The sequence below is a fragment of the Balaenoptera borealis genome (assembly GCF_965194805.1).
Source record: "Balaenoptera borealis genome assembly, chromosome: 4".
NCBI lineage: Eukaryota > Metazoa > Chordata > Mammalia > Artiodactyla > Balaenopteridae > Balaenoptera > Balaenoptera borealis.
Window position 1 is genome coordinate 43,945,586 of NC_138861.1, and position 25,610 is coordinate 43,971,195.

General features: G+C 37.4%; 1 protein-coding gene across 1 annotated transcript in view; it reads right to left on the bottom strand.

Moving 5' to 3' along the window:
• The window catches only part of RNF175 (ring finger protein 175), a 58,948-nt gene that overhangs the window by 25,082 nt on the left and 8,256 nt on the right, over positions 1-25,610 (bottom strand). Inside the window, 3 exon segments of the mRNA XM_082391484.1 lie at positions 7,944-8,062; positions 8,066-8,074; positions 8,078-8,098. Of these exon segments, the coding sequence (XP_082247610.1) occupies positions 7,944-8,062; positions 8,066-8,074; positions 8,078-8,098 (149 nt within the window).

Below are 25,610 nucleotides of genomic sequence, written 5' to 3' on the forward strand. Positions count from 1 at the left end.
TGTTTTCCATAGTGGCTCCACCACTTTACAGTCCCACCCACAGTGCACAAGGGTTCCCTTTTCTTCACATTCTTGCCAACACTTATTATTTCTTGTCTTTTTGATAATGGCCATTTGACAGGTGTGAGATAATATCTCACTATGGTTTTGATTTGCATTTCCCTGATGATTGATGTTGAGCATCTTTTCATGTGCCTGTTGGCCATCTGTATGTCTTCTTTGGAAAAATGTCTATTCAGGTCCTCAGCCCACTTTTAAAATGGATTGTTGGTTTTTGATAGAGTTGTATGAGTTCTTTATATATTTGGAGATTAACCCCTTATTGAACATACCATTTGCAAATATCTTCTCCCATTCAGTAGGTTACCTTTTCATTTTTGTTGATAGTTTCCATTGCCATGCAAAAGCTTTTTAGTTTGATGTGGTCCCATTTGTTTATTTTTGCTTTTGTTGTCCTTGCCTGAGGAGACATGTCAAAAAAATATTGCAAAAACTGATGTCAAAGAGCATACTGCCTATGTTTTCTTCTAGGATTTTTATGGTTTCAGGTCTTACATTTAAACCTTCAATCCATTTTGAGTTTATTTTTGTATATAGTGTAAGAAAATGGTCTAATTTCATTCTTTTACATGTAGCTGTTCAGTTTTCCCAATGCCATTTACTGAAGAGAATGTCTTTTCTCCATTTTATATTCTTGCATCCTTTATTGTAGATGAATTGACCATATTAGCATGGGTTTATTTCTGGAATCTCTATTCTGTTCCACTGATCTAAGTGTCTGCTTCTGTGCCAGTACCATACTGTTTTGATTACTATAGCTTTGTGGTATGGTTTGAAATCAGGGAGTGTGCTACCCCCAGCTCTGTTCTTCTTTCTCAAGATTGTTTTGGCCATTTGGGGTCTTTTGTGATTCCATACAAATTCTAGGACTATTTGTGAAAAATGCCATTGGTATTTTAATAGGGATTGCATTGAATCTGTAGATTGCCTTGGGTAGTATGGATATTTTAACAATATTAATTCTTCCAATCCATAAGCCCAGTATATCTCTCTATTTGTGTCATCTTCAATTTTTCTTATCAGTGTCTTACAATTTTCTGACTACAGGTCTTTTGCCTCCTTAGGTAGGTTATTCCTAGGTATTTTATTCTTTTTGATGCTATGATAAATGGGATTATTTCCTTAATTTCTATATCTGATAGTTCATTGTTAGTGTATAAAAATGCAACAGATTTCTTTGTATTAATTTTATATCCTGCAACTTTACCAAATTCAGTAATGAGCTCTAGTAGTTTTCTGGTGCCATCTTTAGGATTTTCTATGTATAGTATCATGTCATCTGCAAACAGTGACAGTTTTACCTCTTCCTTTCAAATTTAGATTCCTTTTATTTCTTTTAATCCTCTGATTGCTGTGGCTAGGACTTCCAAAACTATCAATATGTTGAATAAAAGTGATGAGAGTGGGCATCCTTGTCTTGTTCCTGATCTTAGAGGAGAAGTGTCCAGCTTTTCACTGTTGAGTATGATGTTAGCTGTGGGTTTGTCATAAATGGACTTTATTATGTTGAGGTATGTTCCCTCTATACCCACTTTGTTGAGAGTTTTTATCATAAATGGATGTTGAATTTTGTCAAGTGCCTTTTCTGAACCCATTGAGATGATCATGTGATTTTTATCCTTTGTTTTGTTAATGTGGTGTATCATGTTGATTGATTTGTGGATGCTGAACTATCCTTGCATCCCTGGAATAAATCCCACTTGATCATGGTGTATGATCCTTTTAATGTATTGTTGAATTTGGTTTCCTAATATATTTTGAAGATATTTGCATCTATGATCATCAAGGATATCGGCCTGTAATTTTCTTTTTTGGTAGTGTTTTTGTCTGGTTTTGGTATCAGGGTATTACTAGCCTTGTAGATTGAGCTTGAGAGTGTTCCTTCCCCTTTAATTTTTTGGAATAGTTTGAGAAGGATTAGTACTAACTCTTCTTTAAATGTTTGGTAGAACTCCCTGTGAAGCATCTGGTCCTGGACTTTTGTTTGTTGGAAGTTTTTTGATTACTGATTCAATTTCATTACTAGTAATGGGTCTTTTCAGATTTTCTATTTCATCCTGATTCAGTCTTGGCAGATTGTATTTTTCTAGCAATTTATCCATTTCTTCTAGGTTGTGTAATTTGTTGGCATATAATTGTTCATAATAGTCTCTTATGATTGTTTTTATGTTTGTGGTATTGGTTGTAATTTCTCCTATTTCACTTCTGATTTTATTTATTTGGACCCTCTCTTTTTTTCTTAATGAGACTGGCTAAAGGTTCATCAGTTTTGTTTATCTTTTCAAAGAAACAGCTCATAGTTTCATTGATCTTTTTAATTTTTTTTAAGTCTCTATTTCATTTAATTCCACTTTGATCTTTATTATTTCCATTCTTGTACTAACTCTAGGCTTTGTCTCTTCTTTTTTTTCTAGTTCTTTTTAGGTGTAAATTTAGGTTGTTTATTTGAGATTTTTCTTGTTTCTTGAGGTTGGCCTGTATTGCTATGAACTTCCCTCTTAAAACTGATTTGCTGCATCCCATAGATTTTGGATCTTTGTGTTTCCATTTTCATTTGTCTTGAGGTGTTTTTTGATTTTCTTTTTATTTCTTTGTTCACCCATTGGTCGTTTAGTAGCAAGTTGTTTAGTATCCATGTGTTTATATTTTTTCCAGTTTTCTTCCTGTAATTGATTTCTACTTTTATACTGTTGTGATCAGGAAAAACACTTGATATGATTTTGATCTTCTTAAATTTATTGACACGTTTGACACATTGCCTAGCATGTTATCTACCCTGGAGAATGTTCCATGTGCACTTGAAAAGAATGTGTATTCTGCAGTTTTTGGATGCAGTGTTCTATACATATCTATTAAGTTCATCAGATCTAATCATTTAAGACCAATGTTTCCTTACTGATTTTCTATCTGGCTGATCTATCCATTGATATAAGTGGAATAGTAAAGTCTCTTGCTCTTACTGTACTGCTGTCGGTTTCTCCCTTTATGTCTGCTAATATTTGTTATATTGTATTTAGGTCCTCCTAATGTTGGGTGTATAAATATTCACAGATGTTATATCCTTTTCTTGGACTGACCCCTTTATAATTTTGTAATGCCTTTCTTTGTCTTTTGTTTTAGTCTTTGTTTTAAAGTCTATTTTGTCTGATATGAGTATTGCCTCCCTAGATTTCTTTTAGTTTCCATTTGCATGGAATCTCTTTTTCCGTCCTTTCACTTTCAGTCAGTGTGTGTTTTTAGATCTGATGTGAAGCCAGCATATAAATGGGTTTGGTTTTTTTTTATCCATTCAGCCACCCTATGTCCTTTGATTGGAGCATTTAGTCCATTTACATTCAAAGTTCTTATGATAAGTATGTACTTATTGCCATTTTGTTAATTGTTTTTTGGTCGTTTTTGTAGTTCTCTGTTCCTTTCTCCTTCTTTTAGTCTCTTCCCCTGTGGTTTGATGATTTTCTTTAGTGTTAGGTTAGAGTTCTTTTCACTTTATTTTTTGGTATTTCTATTGTGGGTTTTTGGTTTGTGGTTCATGAGGTTCATATACATGTAACCATATATATATATATATATATATATATATATATGTGTGTGTGTGTGTGTGTGTGTGTGTGTGTGTGTTTATTTTAAGCTGATGGTCACTTATTTGAATACATTCTAGAAGTACTACATTTTTACTCCCCTCCAGCCCATGTTTTATGGTTTTGGCATCAAATTTTATATCTTTTCACTTTGTGTATCCCTTAACTACTTATTGTAGTTATGGTTTATTTTACAAATTTTTCCTTTAACCTTCATACTACTGGTGGTTGATCCACTGCCTTCACTATCTATTTGCCTTTACCAGTGAATTTTTTTTCTTTCACATATTTTCTTATGTCTAGTTATGGCTATTTGTTTTCCACTTAAAGGAAACCCATCAATATTTCTTGTAAGGCTGGTTTAGTGGTGATGAACTCTTAGTTTTTGCTTACCTGGGAACCTCTATTTCTCCTTCAATTCTGAATGATAACCTTTCTGGGAAGAGTATTCTTGGTTGTAAGTTTTTTTCCTTTTAGCACTTTAAATATATCCTGCCCCTCTCTTTTGGCTTGTAAAGTTTCTGCTGAAAAATTGGGGGTTTCCTTGTATGTCACTTATTTTTTCTTGCTGCCTTTAAAATATTCTCTTTATCTTTAACTTTTGCTATTTCAATTATGACATGTGTTGATGTGGATCACTTTGGGTTCATCATGTTTAGAATTCTCTGTGCTTCCTGGATCTGGATATCTGTTTCATTTTCCAGGTTAGGGAATTTTTCAGTCATTATTTCTTCAAAAAAATATTCTGTCCCTTTCTCCCTCTCTTCTCCTTCTCGGACCCCTGTAATGTGAATGTTAGTATACTTGATGTTGTCCCAGAGGTCCCTTAATGTATCCTCATTTTTTAAAATTCTTTTTTCTTTTTGTTGTTCTGATTGGGTGATTTCCACTATTCTGTCTTCCAGGTCACTGATCTGTTCTTCTGTATCATCTAATCTGCTGTTGATTCCCTCTAGTGTATTTTCCATTTCAGTTTTTGTATTCTTCAGCTCTGATTGGTTCTCTTCCTAACTATATGTTGAAGTTCTCACTGTGTTCCTCCAATCTTCTCCCAAGATCTGTGAGCATCTTTATGACCATTAACTGAACTCTTTATCAGGTAAATTACTTATATCTGTTTCATTAGTTTTTTTTTTTCTGGAGTTTTATCTTGTTTTGTTCTTTCAAATTCCTTTGTCTCCTCATTTTGTTTGGCCTTTTGTGTTTGTTTCTATGAATTAGGTGTAATAGCTACCTCCCAGTCTTGAAGGAGGTGGCCTTGTGCAGCAGCACCCCTGTGTGGACTGTGTGTGCTGGGCAGCTTTGGCAGGCTGGCTAGGGCTGGAGTGGGCATAGGCTGGGGATTTCCTAGGGCATGCTGGGGCTGGGCTGCCTTGGCAGGATGGCTGGAGTGGGTGTGGGCTGGGGCCAGTGTTGTTTTAAAAGATACTGTGCTTCACTGAGTTCTGGTTAGAAGGGACCTTATGAAACATGATTTAAATGGGGGTTTGTGGACTTGCCTGAGAAATGATTTGTCATTTACATTATTTCTATGATGAAATGCTTTCTCCACTTCAAGCAAGTGACATACAAGAGTTATCTAGACAGCACATTCTCCTATAGGTGTAATCCTGCCTCATCAGAGGGGTCAACAATGTAGCGTTACTTGGAGCAGGAAACTCACATGGGCTGCACAAGGTGTCTTAAATCACTATGAGGCTGTGTCATCTCCAAAGGGAGCCAGAAAGGGCTTTTGGGGTCTTTCTGCCACAGTGACTCCTTGGGCCATCGGTCCTTATGACTTGCCAGTGCTGAGCACTGTGGAGCATCGTTCAGTGCATCGAGATACAGGCAGAAGTTAATGTTGCCAAAAAGGGTGATGATGGGAAAAGTGGGAAAAGTGGCAGCTCTGAGAGGATATCCCCTCCAACCCTCACAACATTGGCAGCACCAGAGTGGGCTTCCTTGAACTCCACATGTACTTTCTGCCCATCTCAAGGTTGTACCAGCATTAGAGGTGTGTCTGATAACTGTTTAAACTGCAGGATTTCTCTGTGCAAAGCAGCTGATTGATGTAATTAAGCCACAGCATGCTCTTGGGGCAGAGGCTTTGCATTCCAGTAGTCCGTGGTTTGATTCTGGGCTCCCTGGCTTACTACCTGTGGGACCTTGGCCACCCTATTTAGCATTTCTGAACTGTGATTGCCTCATTTATGAAGTGAGAAGGGTAACACCAGATCCTAAAGCAGTCCCGAAGATTATGTGAGAAAATGTAGTAACTCAATATGTCATATCGTTGTTATGGTTGTGTTATGTTTTCCAAATGTACCCCTCCCTCCCCCCACCCAAATCTTCCTGCTTATTGGCGGTATGAGTTTGTAAAGCCCAGAACTTCCTTGCTACTCAGATTACACTGGACGCAGATATGTTAGATTAGAAACTGTGTTGGTGTCAGAGCAGCCTCCACAAAGAGAAGCTTGGCCTTAAGTTGGAGTTGATGTGATCGAGCCCAGCTCTTTGTGGCTGGCCTGTGGCCTGTTTTTGAGCCTGAATATTGCTTGACAGATAACCCAACTATAGTAGAGAGGAAACCCACTTCCCTTTCTCTGCTCTCTTTTCCACAGAGGAGCCCTGGTATACTCTGGGAGAGGAACAGCCAGTTTTTAAATGGCGTTGGTACTGGAGACTCTTCTTGGGTTTGCCTTCTGCACCATGCCAATTTGCTCCGACCAGCTTTCCTTGTTTGTCATGAAATCCTCCACTTCCAAATGGAACATAGCTAATATGAGACTTACCTATAGTATGATGAATAAGCAACGATCCATAAAGATCCTTAGGGTGTACTACCTATCATGAACTGGAGCTTCTTTATCCAGGCTGCTTTTCTGGAAGAAATGGGGCCCTAATGAGCCTCTCCCATTGTTGTCTCTTAAGATGTCAGTTGAGCATCTTGGCTCTCAGACTGTGCCAGGGCTCGGAGCTGAGCAGCCCGAAGAAGCTGGAATGGCAGCACGGTGAGCGTGAGCAGCAGACAGCATGGGCCCTGGCCATCTGAGATATAGGAGCCGTGAAGTGCCATGAGGCGGCATTTGGGTATTTTTGGTATTGGAGTTCCTCTTCATGTGCACAGAAATACAGCATTTAGCTCAGGTAATTCATTATACAGTAGAAAAGTGAACCACTCTCAATGAAACAGAATATGGATTATGTTCAGGGGATGAAAACAAGTAAATTTCAATTCATCCAAAACTTAGATCCCCTTCACAAGTTTTAAAAACTTACATTTTGTAAGAAGGAGAAAGGGTACCATATGTCCATTTACTCATGGATAAACCAGGCCCTACAAAGGCTGTGTAAAACTCCAAACTGGCCAATTTAGAAGGTCTCTTAATACCACCCTAAAGCTCTTCCCCAAATGGGATTAAATTAAGATACTCATAAACCAGAATTCATTTATTTGAATTTCAATCTTTATCTTTACATTTATTTATCTGATTTCTCTCACTGAATATATTTTCCTTCTCCAAAGTAGAAGAAAAAATTGATATTTGTCTCTCCCACTTTTCTAGAGGATTAAAAAAGAATACCTGAATGGCTAAAAAATCATAAAAATATTTCATAGAAGCTTATGATTTATTCTCCTACACAGATCAAAATTTGACATTGCCTTATTATCATTGAACACTACACATTTTCTCTTCATCTCATCAGTTTTATCTGGATTGGATTCAGATCTTGTCTACAGAACACAGAGAGCAAGAACAAACTTGTGGACACGTTATGAGATTATAAGCCCTTTGGAAAGATTTGTGAATGCTCTGATGGAATTATGTACATTTCAAGAGGTTGGCAATGGTAATTAAAGTGAGCATTGGAATATTAAAGCCTCATTTGTTATGAGAGTAATAGCTTGTCCATTACTCATGATTTATCAGACATAAAATACATACATAGTTGTTAGAAGTACACACTTCTAACTCTTGCTTTATGATAAAATGTATGTGACGTGACTTAGCATGGGATCCAATAAAATGCTGACCTAAAAGTCAACATGCAAATAATGCTCTAAAAAATTTAAACAAGAGTTTCACTTCTCTTTCTCCAGGCCTTCACTAGCTGATGTCTAAAATAATAAATTTCACAGACATGTTGGAATCACCATTAAATAGGAATGTGAATGCCCAACAATAGAGCGAATCTCCAGTTTTGCTACAAAGGTCAAAGAGGTGTAATACCCTCCTCCCCATCAGGAAAATGGAAATTAAATATACTTTCTAATGGTTAAAATTAAGGGTGTGGTGGGGAAAGAATGAGTGGAATACATACTGTGGTGTTCTCCTTGAGAGGGGTTTTCGGGTAGCACTGAAGAGGATGCAGCTGGTAATAACTGAGAACATTCCCCACATAGACAGAAATCGCCACCAGTAAAGTTTTATCATGAAATACTAAGGGACAACTCACATCTGCAACAGGGTCACCAGCTGTCAGAGAGATAAACAGAAAGACTCCTTCAGTGACTGAGGGCCAGATGGCACGTCTACTATTACACGATTCAGAAGCTACTCTGGGGTGGGGGGAAGCCACCTTCACCATCCTGTCTGGAACATGCGCCTGGCTCACCACCCACCTGCAAGCTGCTCTGTACATGCACAGCTATGGAGGGAACAGTTATTTGAACATTCGGATGGGAAATAATCCAAAATATCCATCTTCTGTCACCTCCTTCTCCAGATATTTCAGATGAAAGGAACTTTAGGGTGCAACAGCTATGTGATTTTGGACAAATGAGCTGCACTTTAGTTGTAAAATCGGGGGCCACAATGTCTGCTTCCCGTGTTGACTGAGGTGGGGAACAAACGAGATCACAGCTGGGAAAGTGCTCTGGAAGCCGTACTGGGCTACAGGGAGCCCAGCGGCTGTTACTGTGACAGCACATACGCAAATGCACTGCGATGGCAAAAGGAGGGAGTGGTGTCAATGCAGCAGCGTCTGGGGCTCTTCTGCCTGCTGTCCCACTGCGCTCTGCAGGGCTACTCTCGTATCCCTACTGTGGGGTTACCTTGTCCCTGATGATCGGATCTGCAACCCACCATATTTCTTCTTGTCTTTTCTCTTCAATTATTGGTGCCCTGTCCAGGCAGCCCCAGATGTGGATCAGACTCTTTCGTGTCCCTCTGTGTGTAACCCCTTTGTGGCCTATACCTCTGACCTGAGTCCAAGTAGCCTTCAGAGGGTCCTTTAAGTTGGCTGGCCTCAATCCCACTTGGCAGGAAGCAGGATAGACTGTGCTGATGGGCTGTGGGTCAATGACTTGTTATGGTTACCATAGTGACACTCTTATTCTATAGATCAGGCCTAATGCCAGCTACTCACCTCCTTATAAAAAGCACAATAGCAATAACCTTTGATCTTTTATGTTTTATCACATTCAGACTAACCACCTATATATGCTCAGCACCAATATACGAGGAGGCTGGCAAAGAGGTTTTGTCTCAGGTGTAGACTTTAATAGGTAGTGGCACCTGGCAATACTCTGTTGAGGAAGATTCTGAGCTCGGGTCTTAGTTTAGCAGTAAAGAGTATCATGATCAGTTAATTATGTCTGACAGTGATGTGGAAAAATTTGCCAGAGCACGCATGTCACATGTTTGTCATCTGAGTATAAAAAAGACTGATGTCATTTGTTTGTTTACTTTCTTCATCTTCGTGATAAAAAGAGGTGGCTTAGAAAAAAAAGTTTGTGAGTATATTTTTGGGTCCTTTAATAGGAACTTGGTTATAATAGTCTCAAGGTCAATAACCAAAATTATTTGATAGAACTTCAAGATTTAAACCAAAAAGGTCCAAGGCCACAGCCATTCTTCTTTACATGTCAAATAAGAAGAAATCTTCCAGGCTTTTTATTCTTTTTATTTCTTCATGGCATAAATGGCCTGGATCTGAAGTCTTCTTAGAGTGGCTCTAAATCTTCTTTCAGAGAACACTACAATTGTTATTATATATATGCATTTGAACAAAAATACACACAGAACAAATCTGAAGTAACTATTTGGAGAGTTCAGGAAAAAATATCTTATAACTTACTTTTTTTGTTTTTAAATTCCAGGCAATACTTTCAGGGAAGAGTAAATACTCTTTACTTCTGTCCAAATTAGTCAGATCATTGCTTTAATTTTCCACTCTACTTTGTGGGTACAGTCAAAGCTAATGAATGAGTTTGCACCTTTCTTTCAGAAATTGAGATAAAGATGTATATATCTAAACAGGAAAAACAGGCTTTACTTAAGAAAGTAGAATAGTTTTCATGAGGGCCACAAACCACATTCTAGGTAACCAGGACTCAAGATATGTTTCCTTCAGCACTCAGCGTCAGCAACTTTGACTCTACTAGTGATAATGAAAGTGTGCAGTCCCTCAAAAAATCTCCTCTGTATCTAGATCATTCATTTCCCATAGCTGATCATGGAGCTTGTTAGCTATGATGAATGATAGATTTTGGCATTTTTCTTAGTTTATTACTTCTGATATTAAAAGAGGAAATGGACATAAACTCCATCTTTCAAAATCTGATCATCTCTCATTTGCATTTTTCATCTTTTTGTTTTAAGAATTTGATTCACTTTTATATCTACCCCATAAAATGCTGAATTTTTTTAAAATAAAAAGTTAAGATTCAGTTCAGTTTAATTTAGTGAAACTACCATGCTCCTATGTTTTATACTTTAGATTATAAGCCAAAATTTACAAGACTAATCCATTTCCTCTAATCAGTGGAGCTACACTCTTTTACAGTTTGAAGTGATGACTGGACTATATTCTTATAAAACTAGTTCTTTCCCTGTAGGTCTATAAGTACAACCTATTTCTAGAAGATGCCAAATTTCTCTTACTTGATGCCTGGATTTAATTAACAGTAAATAACAACGTTCAAATGTATACACATGCTACTTAAAAAAAAATAGGCCTTGGAGATCAGAAATAAAAGGAAAGCAAAAAATCATTATAATGTATTGTGTATGCAAATATTTAATTTCTTAACTATCTTTAAAGTGGATACCCAGTGCCATGTTTTCTCAACATGCAAGGGGAAAGGTCAGAAGTTTGCATGATGAATTCAATAATTGTATGAGAACTCATTTTAAAATGAGGGCCACATTTCAGAGCAATTTAAAAGATTCTTTATCAATTTCCAGAGCAGTTAGAACTTCTCATTTTTAATAGTAACTGCCACATATGAAATGTAGGAATGTTGTGCCTCATAAATAAACGCATGAAATATGTGAAATTGAGGCACATGCATGCAAAGGAGGAAGCCTGGCAGCTGGGACACATTAATAATGCCAGAGGGGTCACCATTTGGGCATGTGCGGATAAAACACATCTGCATTCCTGGCAAAGGGCAGCCTGTGCATCTGGATCACATCACCCCGTCCTCCCCACCCACGCATCATGGCAGAAGGAATTTCCTGACAAATAAGATGCTGCCGAAAGGTACCATGTTTGTTCTTGCAGCCATGCACATAATGAATCTGAAAAGAGCTGCTAATCAAGTCAAAACAAAGGAATCTTTTCATTTGTCTAATTGTACAGAATGATGAATGAGTCACACAGTATGAAAGAAAGAAAGAAAGAAAGAATGAAAGAAAGAAAGAAAGAAAAAGAGAAAGAAAGAAAAAGAGAAAGAAAGAAAAAGAGAAAGAAAGTTGTGTTATGCTCATTCCCTTTGCACTACAAATCCCAAACTATCTGCAACCATTTGTGGTGTGTCTGTGTGTATTTGTATGGGTGGGGCTGGAGGGAGAGCAGAGCGATGCTCAGAGGTAAGCAGAAAATTATAATTTCCTGGTTCCAGGAAATACTGCTGCTATCAGTTCAAAGTCAATGAAGGAGAGTGTGGACAAATCGAACAAGTAAAAGTACGGAATCCTGGCATATGAAGGGCTCTTAGAAATTCACTTGCTCCATATTTCTATCTTCAAATCAATTGACTGTTGATTTTGCTACTTAAATTCTTAAAAGAGATTCTGCAGTGGCATATATGTATGCATGTAAGTATGTATGCAACTATGTATGTATTTGTGTATTAAAAAGATTCGAATAGATACTTTATTGGTACAATAATATGTTCTAGTGTTTCACAGCTATTAATAGGCAGGAAGTTTGATTTAAATAGAGCAAATTTTCAATCTGTGGCAAATTATTTGCCTGTGTATTGAGGCAAGTTAACAGTGTATCTGAAGCTGAAATTCTGTGTATTTAGTCATCAAGCCTTCTATTGATTTGAGGAGCAGTAGAAAGATTCTTTTCTGGTGCACTCTCCTCCATTTCCTGCAGATACGAAAACCAGGATACATAAAAGAAGGTGGCGAGGGTGTTGTTGAATGAAATTTTATTTTTAATTAAATGCTGTTAAAAGCATTTGGGAATAATTTAACTTTGAGGCTTTGCCTATGTCTATACTGTATCAACACTAGCAGCTGGAAAGAGAAAAATTCAAATATCCAGATGTTCAGTCTATGTTGTGCTAAAAATGTGATCGTGTATTTGCAAACATTCAGGTATTTAGTAGTATCTCAAACAAAATATTAAAAATTTTCTACTTTCTACCCATACTTTTTGGCATCACCTAGGAGCAGTTAATGTTATATTTTTCAACTTTATTTTCTTAATAACCTGTTTCCTTTGCTTTAGGTATTTATGATAAGCTGCTCTGATGTACACAGCTCCTATAGACCGTACAACAGAATCAGTCTAGACAAATTAAATGAGCACTTCAGAAGACAAATTTGTTAAAAGCTGTATCTGAAAAAATACTGAGCTTTTGGATTGGTCTCTCGCCTCTGAAGTACCTGGTCCAAATTATGCATGAAATAATGTGAAAGTAATAATACTTTATGCATAATAAATAGTACCTTCAGGGCATAAATATTATGTATAAATAATAATAATACCTTCAATGTACAAAGCTGTTCACACACATTATTGTGTGTGTGCTTTCTACTTTTTTTTTCTAAATTCCTCCCTTTTTTATCTGTAAACTCCCACTCCCACCATTTATCATTGATTGACTGAATTGTTCCATCCCAGTACACAAATATAGGAGTATCAGAATTGTTAACCTGTACCCCACGGGAAACAACCTTACCCACTAGTGATCACATGCAGCTCCTATCGCCTTCATCTTACAGACTCCTCTCATTTCCAAAGGTACTCAGAGCAGCACCTTTCCCCCTAATTCCCTTCAATGAGGTTGTTTCACACACTTATAATGCACTTAGATTTTCTCTTCACGGTCTGCATTTCTCCCTGGGATTCCCTAACCTTCCAAAATGATTTTTTAAAATTTGCATACCTTAAGATCTGCTTTTTGTGCTGTATAGTTCAATGGGATTTGACAAATGCATAATATCTTGTAAGCAAAATTACAGTATCACACAGATCAGTTTTACTGCCTTAAATTCCCATTTCACTTGCTTATCCTTATCCTTTTCCTTCCCTGAGCCACTGGCAACCACTGATCATTTTATTGTCTTTGTTTTTGCATTTTCCAGAATGTCATATAATTGGAATCATACAGTATATAGCCTTTTCATATTGGCTTGTTCCTCCATGTCTTTTTGTGGCTTGATAGCCCATATCTTTTTACTGCTGACTAATGTTTCATTGTATGGAGGTACCACAGTTTGCTTATTTATTCATATTTTAAAGGACATCTTGGTTGCTTCCAGTTTGGGGTGATTATGAATAAAGGTGCTATAAATATTTTCATGCAGGTTTTTGTGTGAATGTAGGTTTCCATTCAATTGGGTAAATACCTAGTAGTGATCGCTGAATCATAAGGCTATGTTTAGCTTTGTGGGAGACTGCCCAGCTGCCTTCCAAAATGGCTTTACCATTTTGCATTCCCACACAGCAAGAGTTCCTGCTGCTCCACATCCTCATCAGCATTTGGTATTGTTAGATTTTTTATTTTAACCATTCTAATAAGCATGTATTTGTAACTCATTATTGTTTTAACTTGCAATTCCCTAATGACAAATGATGATGAGCTTCTTTTCATATGCTTATTTGCCATCTGTATATCTTCCTTGAGGAGCTGTCTTCTTAGATATTTTGACATTTAACTGAGTTGATTTCTTATGATTGAGTTTTAAGTATATTTTGGATAGCAGTCCGTTATTAAGTATGTGTTTTATAGTTACTTTCTCCCAGTTTGTAGCTTGTTTTTTCATTCCCTTAACAAACAGTGTCTTTCATAGAGCACTTTTTACTTCAAATAAAATCCAACTTACCAATATTTTCTTTCCTGGATCATGCTTTAGGTGTTGTATCTAAAAACTCGTCACCAAATGCAAATTCATCTAGATATTTTTCCTATGTTATCTTCTAGAAGTTTTATAGTTTTGCATTTTACATTTAGGTCCATGATCCATTTTGAGTTCATTTTTGTGAAATATGTAAGTTCTATGTCTAGATTGTCTAGATTATTATTAATTTTTTTGCTTATCGATGGCCAATTGTTTCAGTACCATTTGTTGAAAGATATCCTTGCTCCATTGAATTGCCTTTTTGCTCCTTTGTCATGGATCAGTTGACTATATTTGTGGGGGTCTATTTATGGGCTCTCTATTCAGTTCCATTGATCTATGTGTCTATTCTTTCACCAATACCACACTGTAGTCATTACTACAGCTTTATAGTAAATCTTGAAGTTGGGGAGCATCACTCCTCCAACATTGTTCTTCATTGTTGTGCTGTCTATTCTAGGTCATTTGCCTTTTCTTATAAATTGTAGAATCAGTTTGTCAATGTTCACAAAATAGGTTGCTGGGATTTTGATTGGGATTGTAGAACCTATAGATCAAGTTGGAAAGAATCAACATCTTGACAATATTGAACTTTCCAATCCATGAACATTGATTATCTTTCCATTTATTTGAGATCTTCTCAGTTTTTGCATATAGCTCTTGTACATATTTTGCTAGATTTGTACCTAAGTATTTCCTTCCTAAGTATTGCAAATGGTATTGTGTTTTAATTTCAAATTCCAATTATTCATTGCTAGTATATAAGAAAGTAATTGACTTTTGTATATTGACCTTGTATCCTGCAACCTTGCTATAATCACTTATTATTTCCAGGAGTTTTTTGTTGATTTTTTTGGAGTTTTCCATAGAGACAAACATGTCATCTGCAAACAAAGATGGTTTTATTTCTTCCTTCCCAATCTGTATACCTTTTATTTCCTTTTTCTGTCTTATTGTACTAGCTAGGACTTCCAGTACAATGACGAGTTGAGGTGATAAGAGGAGACATTCTTGTCTTCTTCCTTATCTTAAGGGGAAAGCATCCAGTTTCGCTCCATTAAGTATAATGTTAGAGTAGGTTTTTTGTAGATATTCTTATCAAGTTGAAGAGTTCCCCTCTATTTCTAGTTTGCTGAGAGTTTTTATATTAGTGGGTGTTGGACCTTGTCAGATGCTTTTTCTACATCCATTAATATAATCATGCAAGTTTTCTTCTTTACCCTCTTGATGTGGTTGATTGCATAAACTGATTTTTAATTGTTGAACCAATCTTACCTACCTGGAACAAATTCCACTTGGTCATGGTGTATAATTCTTTTAATGCATGGTTTAATTCAATTTGCTTCTATTTTGTTTAGGATTTTTACAATTATTTTCATGAGAGATACTGGTCTAGAGTTTCTCTTTCTTGTAATGTCTTCATCTGGTTGAGATATTAGGATAATGCTGGCCTCAAAGAATGTGTTCTGATATATTTCTTCTGCTTCGACTTTCTAGAGAGATTGTAGAGAATTGGTATCATTTCTTCCTTAAATGTTTGGTAGAATTCACCAGTGAAACCATCTGGACCTGGTGCTTTATGTTTTGGAAGGTTATTAATTATTGATTCAATTTTAAAAGATAGATATAAGGCTTATTCAGACTATTTCTCCTTATGTGAGTTCCGGTATAGTTTGAGTCTTTCAAGGAATTAGTCTATTTCATCTAAACTTGTAGGCATACAGTTGTTCATGATATTCATTTATTTGCTTTTTATGTACATGAGATCAGTAATAATGACCCTTTATTCTTTTCTTATATTAGTAATTTGTGTTCTCTCTCTTATTTTTCTTCGTTAGCTGGCTAGAGGTTTATTAAATTTATTGATCTTCTCAAAGAACTAGCTTTTGAACTAGTTTTGAACTCTTCTCCTCTTAGCATGACTTGTAATTTTTGGTTGAGAAGCTCTTATTGAGGTTCTTATTTGGGTAGTAAGAACCTTTAGTGTGAGATTTTGTGTTAATTTGGCTAGGAGTTGGGCTGTGTTTGATGTTTGCTATGTGTTAGAGGCTTCAATTTCCATTAGTATATGTGTTTGTGTCTCCCTTTTTGTCACTGGTTCCCCTAGAAACTCATTCTTGTGTAGCTTGCAGCTCTTTCAGCTGTAATCCACTGTTATACTGGATGCCTGATGATGTGGGGGTCAGGTGATGGGCAGTGGAAGTGTTCTATTATTCTGTGATTAAGCCTTGGTCTTTTAGTAGTCCCCATACTATGACCTTCACAGTGTTTCTGAACTTTTTGTTTTCCCCTGAGCTGAGACATGAAGGCTAGAGGGTCCTGGAGTTGGATAATTTCCCTTTCTCCACATTGGCTAAGGCTCTGATAAAATCTTTTCCCTTGCGGTGCAGGTCTTTGTCATGGTGAACACTCTGGGTCTAGTTCAAAATAATTAACTTTTCTCCTAACCCTGTCAGAAGGACAAAAGTTTTTCTTGGCTTTTTACCATGAGAAGACTTGGTGGGATCCTTGGAGGTAAAACCTACAAAAATATGGGCGGTCCTTACTCCCAGGAGTTTCTCACTCTCACATTGGCCTAAACTCTACTCCCAGCAATTCTTCCAAGTTACCCATTAAGTGTTTCCTCCAGTTTATGGCTCTTGCAGCTTCCGCTCCCAATAAGCAGATCTTAGTTTTGAGTTCCTGTATTCATCTGTCTTTCCGGTTTTGGGGGTGATGGCTTTCCCTGTGACCTCAATTCTCTGATAGGTCCAGGAAAAGTCACTGACATTCAGTTGGTTCAGCTTTTTTTCTTGTTGTTGTTATATGGGAGTGATGACTTTCAAGCTTCTTACATATTAGAGCTGAAACTAGAAGGCCTTCCTATTTTTAAAAATTCCATCATTTTAAAGATCAGGAAACTGAGGCTCACTGTGGTAAGATGAGTAGCTAGAGTCATCTAACTCCTAAGCCAGTGCTCTTCTCTTCACAGCCTGCCCCTGGTTCTTGGTAATACATCTCACCAAACCAGCCCGGGGAATACTCCCAGACAAAGCAGATGGCAGAGTAGGAGGGTGTGCTAAGGCAGGGTAAACAGGTGTGATGTTTGAAAAAACAGTATATCAAAATATCCTAACAGAGAATGTAAATTAATGGGGGGGTGTATTCATTTTAGCTTTACAGAAGCATTCAGAAAAGGATTCTTTTATTAATAAACTGCTTTTACAGTGTATGATTAAATTTGCACAAATATTATATACAAGTCATATCCCTTGAATGTATTCAGAGTCAACTAATGGTACTGAACACTCACTGTGTATCTAGAAATTCTCACAGGGAAATATTCTGAATCACAAGTCTGGGAGATGGGCTCTTATCTGCAGTGTTGTTTGCATTTTGCAGATAAGGAAACCATGATTCAGAGATATTGAAGGAGTTGATCCTTGATATGAGAGCAAATAACTAGTGAGGTTGGATTCTTGTCTCCTCTCTGCAACTAATTAGTGATATGACCTTGACCAAGTTATTTAATCTCTTTGAACTATATTTCACAAAGGGAAGAAAAAAATTATTGTCTCCCAGGGTAACTTAGATAACGTACAAAAAGCACTTATTACAACTATAATAAAATGTAATAGTTATATATAAATTTATATATAGTATTTCATATATAAGTATATTATTATAGTGATATAATAGTTATTATTATTTTGGAGTAACTATTATTATAGTAATTATAATTAAGTTATATATAATAATATACAACTAATATACTGGTGGGAGTTACAATATCAATTCGTGGAAATAAACTTCACTATATGGCCCCTTATAGAAAAGAGGCAGGGAGAGGACCTTCAAGATGGCAAAGGAGTAAGACGTGGAGATCACCCTCTTCCCCAGAAATACATCAAAAATACATCTACATGTGGAACAACTCCTACAGAACACCTACTGAATGCTGGCAGAAGACCTCAGACTTCCCCAAAAGCAAGAAACTCCCCATGTACCTGGTCGTGTGGCTGACGGTCTTGGTGCTCCAGCCGGGTGTCAGGTCTGAGCCTCTGAGGTGGGATGGCCAAGTCCAGGACATTGGACCACCAGAGACCTCCTGGCCCCATGTAATACCAGTTGGTGACCACCCTCCCCAGATATCTCCATCTCAAAGTTAAGACCCAGCTCCACTCAACGCCCAGCAAGCTCCAGTGCTGGACACCTCATGCCAAACAACTAGCAAGACAGGAACACAACCACACCCATTAGCAGAGAGGCTACCTAAAATCATAATAAGTTCACAGACACCCCAAAACACACCACCGGACGTGGTCCTGCCCACCAGAAAGACAAGATCCAGCCTCATCCACCAGAACACAGGCACTAGTCCCCTCCACCAGGAAGCCTACACAACCCACCGAACCAACCTTAGCCACTGGGGGCAGACACGAAAAACAATGGGAACTATGAACCTGCAGCCTGTGAAAAGGAGACCCCAAACACAGTAAGTTAAGCAAAATGAGAAGACAGAGAAATACGCAGCAAACGAAGGAGCAAAGTAAAAACCCACCAGACCAAACAAATGAAGAGGAAATAGGCAGTCTACGTGAAAAAGAATTCAGAGTAATGATAGTAAAGATATCCAAAATCTTGGAAATAGAATGGAGAAAATACAAGAAACGTTTAACAAGGACCTAGAAGAACTAAAGAGCAAACAAACAATGATGAACTACACAATAAATGAAATTACAAATTCTCTAGAATGAATCAATAGCAGAATAACTGAGGCAGAAGAATGGATAAGTGACCTGGAAGATAAAATAGTGGAAATAACTACTGCAGAGCAGAATAAAGGAAAAAGAATGAAAAGAATTGAGGACAGTTTCAGATGCCTCTGGGACAACATTAAATGCACCAACATTTGAATTATCGGGGTCCCTAAAGAAGAAGAGAAAAAGAAAGGAACTGAGAAAATATTTGAAGAGATTACAGTTGAAAACTTCCCTGACATGGGAAAAGAAATAGTCAAGTCCAGGAAGCACAGAGAGTCCCATACAGGATAAATCCAAGGAGAAACATGCCAAGACACATATTAATCAAACTATCAAAAATTAAATACAAAGAAAAAATATTAAAAGCAGTAAGGGAAAAGCAACAAATAACATACAAGGGAATCCCCATAACGTTAACAGCTGATCTTTCAGCAGAAACTGCAAGCCAGAAGGGAGTGGCAGGACATATTTAAAGTGATGAAAGGGAAGAACCTACAACCAAGATTACTCTACCCAGCAAGGATCTTATTCAGATTCGACAGAGAAATTAAAACCTTTACAGACAAGCAAAAGCTAAGAGAATTCATCATCACCAAAACGGCTTTACAACAAACGCTAAAGGAACTTCTCTAGGCAGGAAACACAAGAGAGGGAAAAGACCTACAATAACAAACCCAAAACAATTAAGAAAATGGTAATAGGAACATAAATATCATAATTACCTTAAATGTAAATGGATTAAATGCTCCAACCAATAGACACAGATTGGCTGAATGGATACAAAAACAGGACCTGTATATATGCTGTCCATAAGAGACCCACTTCAGACCTAAGGACACATACAGACTGAAAGTGAGGGGATGGAAAATGTTATTCCATGCAAATGGAAAGCAAAAGAAAGCTGGAGTAGCAATCCTCATATCAAACAAAATAGACTTTAAAATAAAGATATTACAAGAGACAAAGAAGGATACTACATAATGATCAAGGGATCAATCCAAGAAGAAGATATAACAATGGTAAATATTTATGCAACCAACATAGGAGCACCTCAATACATAAGGTAAATACTAACAGCCATTAAAGGGGAAATCGATAGTAACACAATCATAGTAGGGGACTTGAACACCCCACTTTCACCAATGGACCGATCATCCACAATGAAAATAAATAAGGAAACACAAGCTTTAAATGATACATTAAACAAGATGGACTTAATTGATATTTATAGGACATTCCATCCAAAAACAACAGAATACACTTTTTTCTCAAGTGCTCTTGGAACATTCTCCATGATAGATCATTTCTTAGGTCACAAATCAAGCCTTGGTAAATTTAAGAAAATTGAAATCATATCAAGTATCTTTTCTGACCACAGCACTGTGAGACTAGATATCAATTACAGGAAAAATAACTGTAAAAAATACAAACACATGGAGGCTGAACAATACACTACTAAATAACCAAGAGATCACTGAAGAAATGAAAGGGAAATAAAAATATATCTAGAAAAAAATGACAATAAAAACATGATGACCCAAAACCTATGGGATGCAGCAAAAGCAGTTCTAAGAGGTAAGTTTATAGCAATACAATCCTACCTCAAGAAACAAGAAAAATATCAAATAAACAACCTAACCTTACACCTAAAGAAATCAGAGAAAGAAGAACAAAAAAACCCCACCAAAATTAGCAGAAGGAAAGAAATCATAAAAATCAGATGAGAAATAAAGGAAAAAGAAATGAAACAATAGCAAAGATCAATAAAACTAAAAGCTGGTTCTTTGAGAAGATAAACAAAATTGATAAACCATTAGCCAGACTCATCAAGAAAAAAAGGGAAAGGACTCAAATCAACAGAATTAGAAATGAAAAAGGAGGAGTAACAACTGACACTGCAGAAATACAGAGGATCATGAGAGATTACTAAAAGCAACTATATGCCAATAAAATGGACAACCTGGAAGAAATGGACAAATTCTCAGAAAAGCACAACCTTCTGAGACTGAACCAGGAAGAAATAGAAACTATAAACAGACCAATCACAAGCACTGAAGTTGAAACTGTGATTAAAAATCTTCCAACAAACAAAAGTCCAGGACCAGATGGCTTCACAGGCGAATTCTATCAAACATTTAGAGAAGAGCTAACACCTGTCCTTCTCAAACTCTTCCAAAATATAGCAGAGGGAGGAATACTCCCCAACTCATTCTACGAGGCCACCATCACACTGATACCAAAGCCAGACAAGGATGTCGCAAAAAAAGAAAACTGCAGGCCAATATCACTGATGAAAATAGGTGCAAAAATCCTCAACAAAATACTAGCAAACAGAATCCAACAGCACATTAAAAGGATCATACACCATGATCAAGTGGGGTTTATCCCAGGAATGCAAGGATTCTTCAGTATAGGCAAATCAATCAATGTGATACACCAAGTTAACAAACTGAAGGATAAAAACCATATGATCATCTCAATAGATGCAGAAAAAGCTTTTGACAAAATTCAACACTGATATATGATAAAAAAGCCTCCAGAAAGTAGGCATAGAGGGAACCTACCTCAACATAATAAAGGCCATATATGAGAAACTCACAACCAACATCGTTCTCAATGGTGAAAAACTGAAACCATTTCCACTAAGATCAGGAATAAGACAATGTTGCCCACACTCACTATTATTCAACATCTTTTGGAAGTTTTAGCCAGAGCACTGAGAGAAGAAAAAGAAATAAAAGGAATCCAAATCGGAAAAGAGGTAAAACTGTCACTGTTTGCTGATGATGTAATACTATACATAGAGAATCCTAAAGATGGTACCAGAAAACTACTAGCGCTAAACAATGAATTTGGTAAAGTAGCAGTTTACAAAATTAATGCACAGAAATCTCTTGCATTCCTATATACTAATGATAAGAAATCTGAAAGAGAATTTACGGAAACACTCCCATTTACCACTGCAACAAAAAAAATAAAATACCTAGGAATAAACCTACCTAAGGAGACAAAAGACCTGTATGCAGAAAACTATAAGACACTGATGAAAGAAATTAAAGATGGTACAAACAGATGGAGAGATATTCCATGTTCTTGGATTGGAAGAATCAACATTGTGAAAATGACTCTACTACCCAAAGCAATCTACAGATTCAATGAAATCCCTTTCAAACTACTAATGGCATTTTTCACAGAACTAGAACAAAAAATATGACAATTTGTATGGAAACACAAAAGACCCTGAATAGCCAAAGCAATCTTGAGAAAGAAAAATGGAGCTGGAGGAATCAGGCTCCCTGACTTCAGGCTATACTACAAAGCTACAGTAGTCAAGACAGTATGGTACTGGCACAAAAACAGAAATATAGATCAATGGAACAGGATAGAAAGCCCAGAGATAAACCCACGCACATATGGTCAACTTATCTTTGATAAAGGAGGCAAGAATATACAATGGAGAAAAGACAGCCTCTTCAATAAGTGGTGCTGGGAAAACTGGACAGCTACATGTGAAAGAATGAAATTAGAACACTCCCTAACACCATACAGAAAAATAAACTCAAAATGGATTAACGACCTAAATGTAATGCCAGACACTATAAAACTAGTAGAGGAAAACATAGGCAGAACACTCTATAATATAAATCACAGCAAGATCCTTTTTGACCCACCTCCTAGAGAAATGGAAATAAAAACAAAAATAAACAAATGGGACCTAATGTAACTTAAAAGCTTTTGCACAGTAAAGGAAACCATAAACAAGACGAAAAGACAACCCTCAGAATGGGAGAAAATATTTGCAAATGAAGCAACTGACAAAAGATTAATCTCCAAAATATACAAGCAGCTCATGTAGCTCAATATCAAATAAACAAAAAACTCAATCCAAAAATGGGCAGAAGACGTAAAGAGACATTTCTCCAAAGAAGATATTCAGATTGCCAACAAACACATGAAACGATGCTCAACATCAGTAGTCATTAGAGAAATGCAAATCAAAACTACAATGAGGTATCACCTCACAACAGCCAGAATGGCCATCATCAAAAAATCTACAAACAATAAATGCTGGAGAGGGTGTGGAGAAAAGGGAGCCCTCTTGCACTGTTGGTGGGAATGTAAATTGATACAGCCACTATGGAGAACAGTATGGAGGTTCCTTAGAAAACTGAAAATAGAACTACCATACGACCCAGCAATCCCACTACTGGGCATATACCCTGAGAAAACTATAATTCAAAAAGAGTCATGTACCATAATGTTCATTGCAGCACTATTTACAATAGCCAGGACATGGAAGCAACATAAAGAAGATGTGGCACATATATAAAATGGAATATTACTCAGCCATAAAAAGAAACAAAACTGAGTTATTTGTAGTGAGGTGGATGGACCTACGGTCTGTCATACAGTGTGAAGTAAGTCAGAAAGAGAAAAACAAATACTGTATGCTAACACATATATATGGAATCTAAAAAAAAAAAAGGTTCTGAAGAACCTAGGGGCAGGACAGGAATAAAGATATAGACATAGAGAATGGACTTGAGGACACAGGGAGGGGGTAAGCTGGGATGGAGTGAGAGAGTGGCATGGACCTATATACACTACCAAATGTAAAATATGTAGCTAGTGGGAAGCAGCTACATAGCACAGGGAGATCAGCTCAGTGCTTTGTGACCACCTAGAGGGGTGGGATAGGGAGGGTGGGAGGGAGACACAAGAGGGAGGGAATATGGGGATATATGTATACATATAGCTGATTCACTTTGTTATACAGCAGAAACTAACACAACATTGTCAAGCGTTTATATCCAATAAAGATGTTTAAAAAAAAGATGTAAAAATTAAAAAAAATAAAAAGAAAAAAAAAGAAAATAGCCAGGAACCTCATGAACATGTTCAAAGCTCTAGCTCTGGTAGGTCCTACATAATCTTAAATGACAAGAGAAACAAGTTAAAAGCTAGGTTATTTTTGGATGATAAGGCTATTTAGGTCAGCTTTTGTGGAAGCATGTTCAGCAAATTCCACCCCAAAGATATTAAACTGAGCAGTGTATTAGGTTCAGGTTTTTGGATACAGTTCATGCAGAGCACAATAAAAAAGCTGGAAACCAGTGCTGGAATCAGCTACTGGTGCTCTGGGAACCATTTCCAGGCCCAATGTTTGCAGTTGTCACCAAGAGTTACTGAAATGGCTGAGTTCTGATGTTGGCTCTTGTAGTGAACATCCAAGTAGGGATGCACAGCATGGGGCAACGTCAAGGCCGCAGCATGGGGAAAGCGCAGCCTCACGTGCTGGATCTCACCTTGAGCCAAAGATTGTCATCAGAGACATGCAGGGGAAGGGGGCTACTCCACCTTTTCCTTTGGGGCAATACAGTAATAGATGGACAGATGGGCAAAGAAGTAGAAAATACTCCACTGTGTTTTCAGCTGTATCTATGAGCCAACCCAGAACTGTTCCAATGGCACCACAGTTCCAATGAGACCCAAATCTGTCCTTGACCCCTGAGGGCATCTTTAGACTCCTGGCTTTGTCAAAGTGCCAGACTGGGCCATCTTAAGAGATGCCACGATCACAGTCACCTGGTTACCTCCAAGGTATCCTTAGGACCACAGAGGCCCTCTGGGTAGCCATAAAATAGCACAGCTGTGTGACAGAAGGACACAGAAACAGGAACTGCAGGGAGAAGTGGGGTGACTAAGGGAGTCTAGTTTGGTGGGGGGAGTGGAGCATAGTCAAAAGCAACGTCCCTGGAGAGGCATTCTAGGCAGTACAACTTGTGTAGTGAGCAACAGGAAACAACTTGGGCAGACCACTCCAGCTAACCAACAGTTGTAGCCTGAGCCACCAAGGGTCAGAACCTCCAATGGCAACAAGCCCTTCAAGGGGCCTCTGACTCATGGGCAGGTGTATCTGTGGTATAGCCAGTGTGTGAACTCCACATTGACGGATGCAGTGAAGAAAATTTGTCCAAGTGGAATATAGAGGGTGTTCATTTTAATTGACAAGGCAATGGTGACATGGCAGCACATGGATGCATTTGCTTCAAAGAGTTGCCACATGAGCAACTTCGTCAAATACAAGACAAGGACAGATTCTTTTTGGCGTAAGTACCTCAAAAATCATCAAATAAAAATAGCAGAGGAGTGGTGGGACACAGTGCAAGTCAGTTGGCTCATGTGGTGTTTCCTTTCAAGGGGGATTTCTTTCTATGTAAAATCCACACCTGTGTCATCATGGAAATGGAACTTCAAAAAAAATCTAATCCAGAGGTAATTAACAGTTATAAAGGAAGGATGGAACAGGGCTATGAACCTTTTCATTAAGAATCCAGGTTTCTTCTTAAGGACTCTAGAAATTCTATGTTAGGTATTTCCATTTTGAAGATAAGGAAACCGTATATTTAAGGGGCTTTTCTTTGATATAAAGTAACTAATGAGGTTTGATTCTTGTCTCCTTCATTGAAGAAAATTTGTCCAAGTGGAATATAGAGGATGTTCATTTTAATTGACAAGGCAGTGGTGACATGGCAGCACATGGATGCATTTGCTTAAAAAACAAACAAACCCCCTCCCCCCAAGATTCCCCTTTCTAAATAAATGTTCAAAATTACCTAAATTTACATATTATAGGGAACTCAAAAGAATTCCTTTAGATCCCATGCTAGGTAGGAAGTAATATTTATGATGGGTAAAAAGAAAATAAAATACTGGTCTAAGCCAGCCCTTCATATGTCACAGGCAAGCCTTCTTATACAACGACCAGTCCAAGACCCGAACCATGGAGAGCATTAATTGAGGACCTATCACCTCTGCAACGTTTCTCCACTCAGGCCATACTCAGGTCTAAACCATTGGTTCTCAGCATGCGGTCCCAGGACCAGTAACATCAGTTCCACCTGGGAACTTGTTCGATGTGCAAATTATTTGGCCCCTATTGA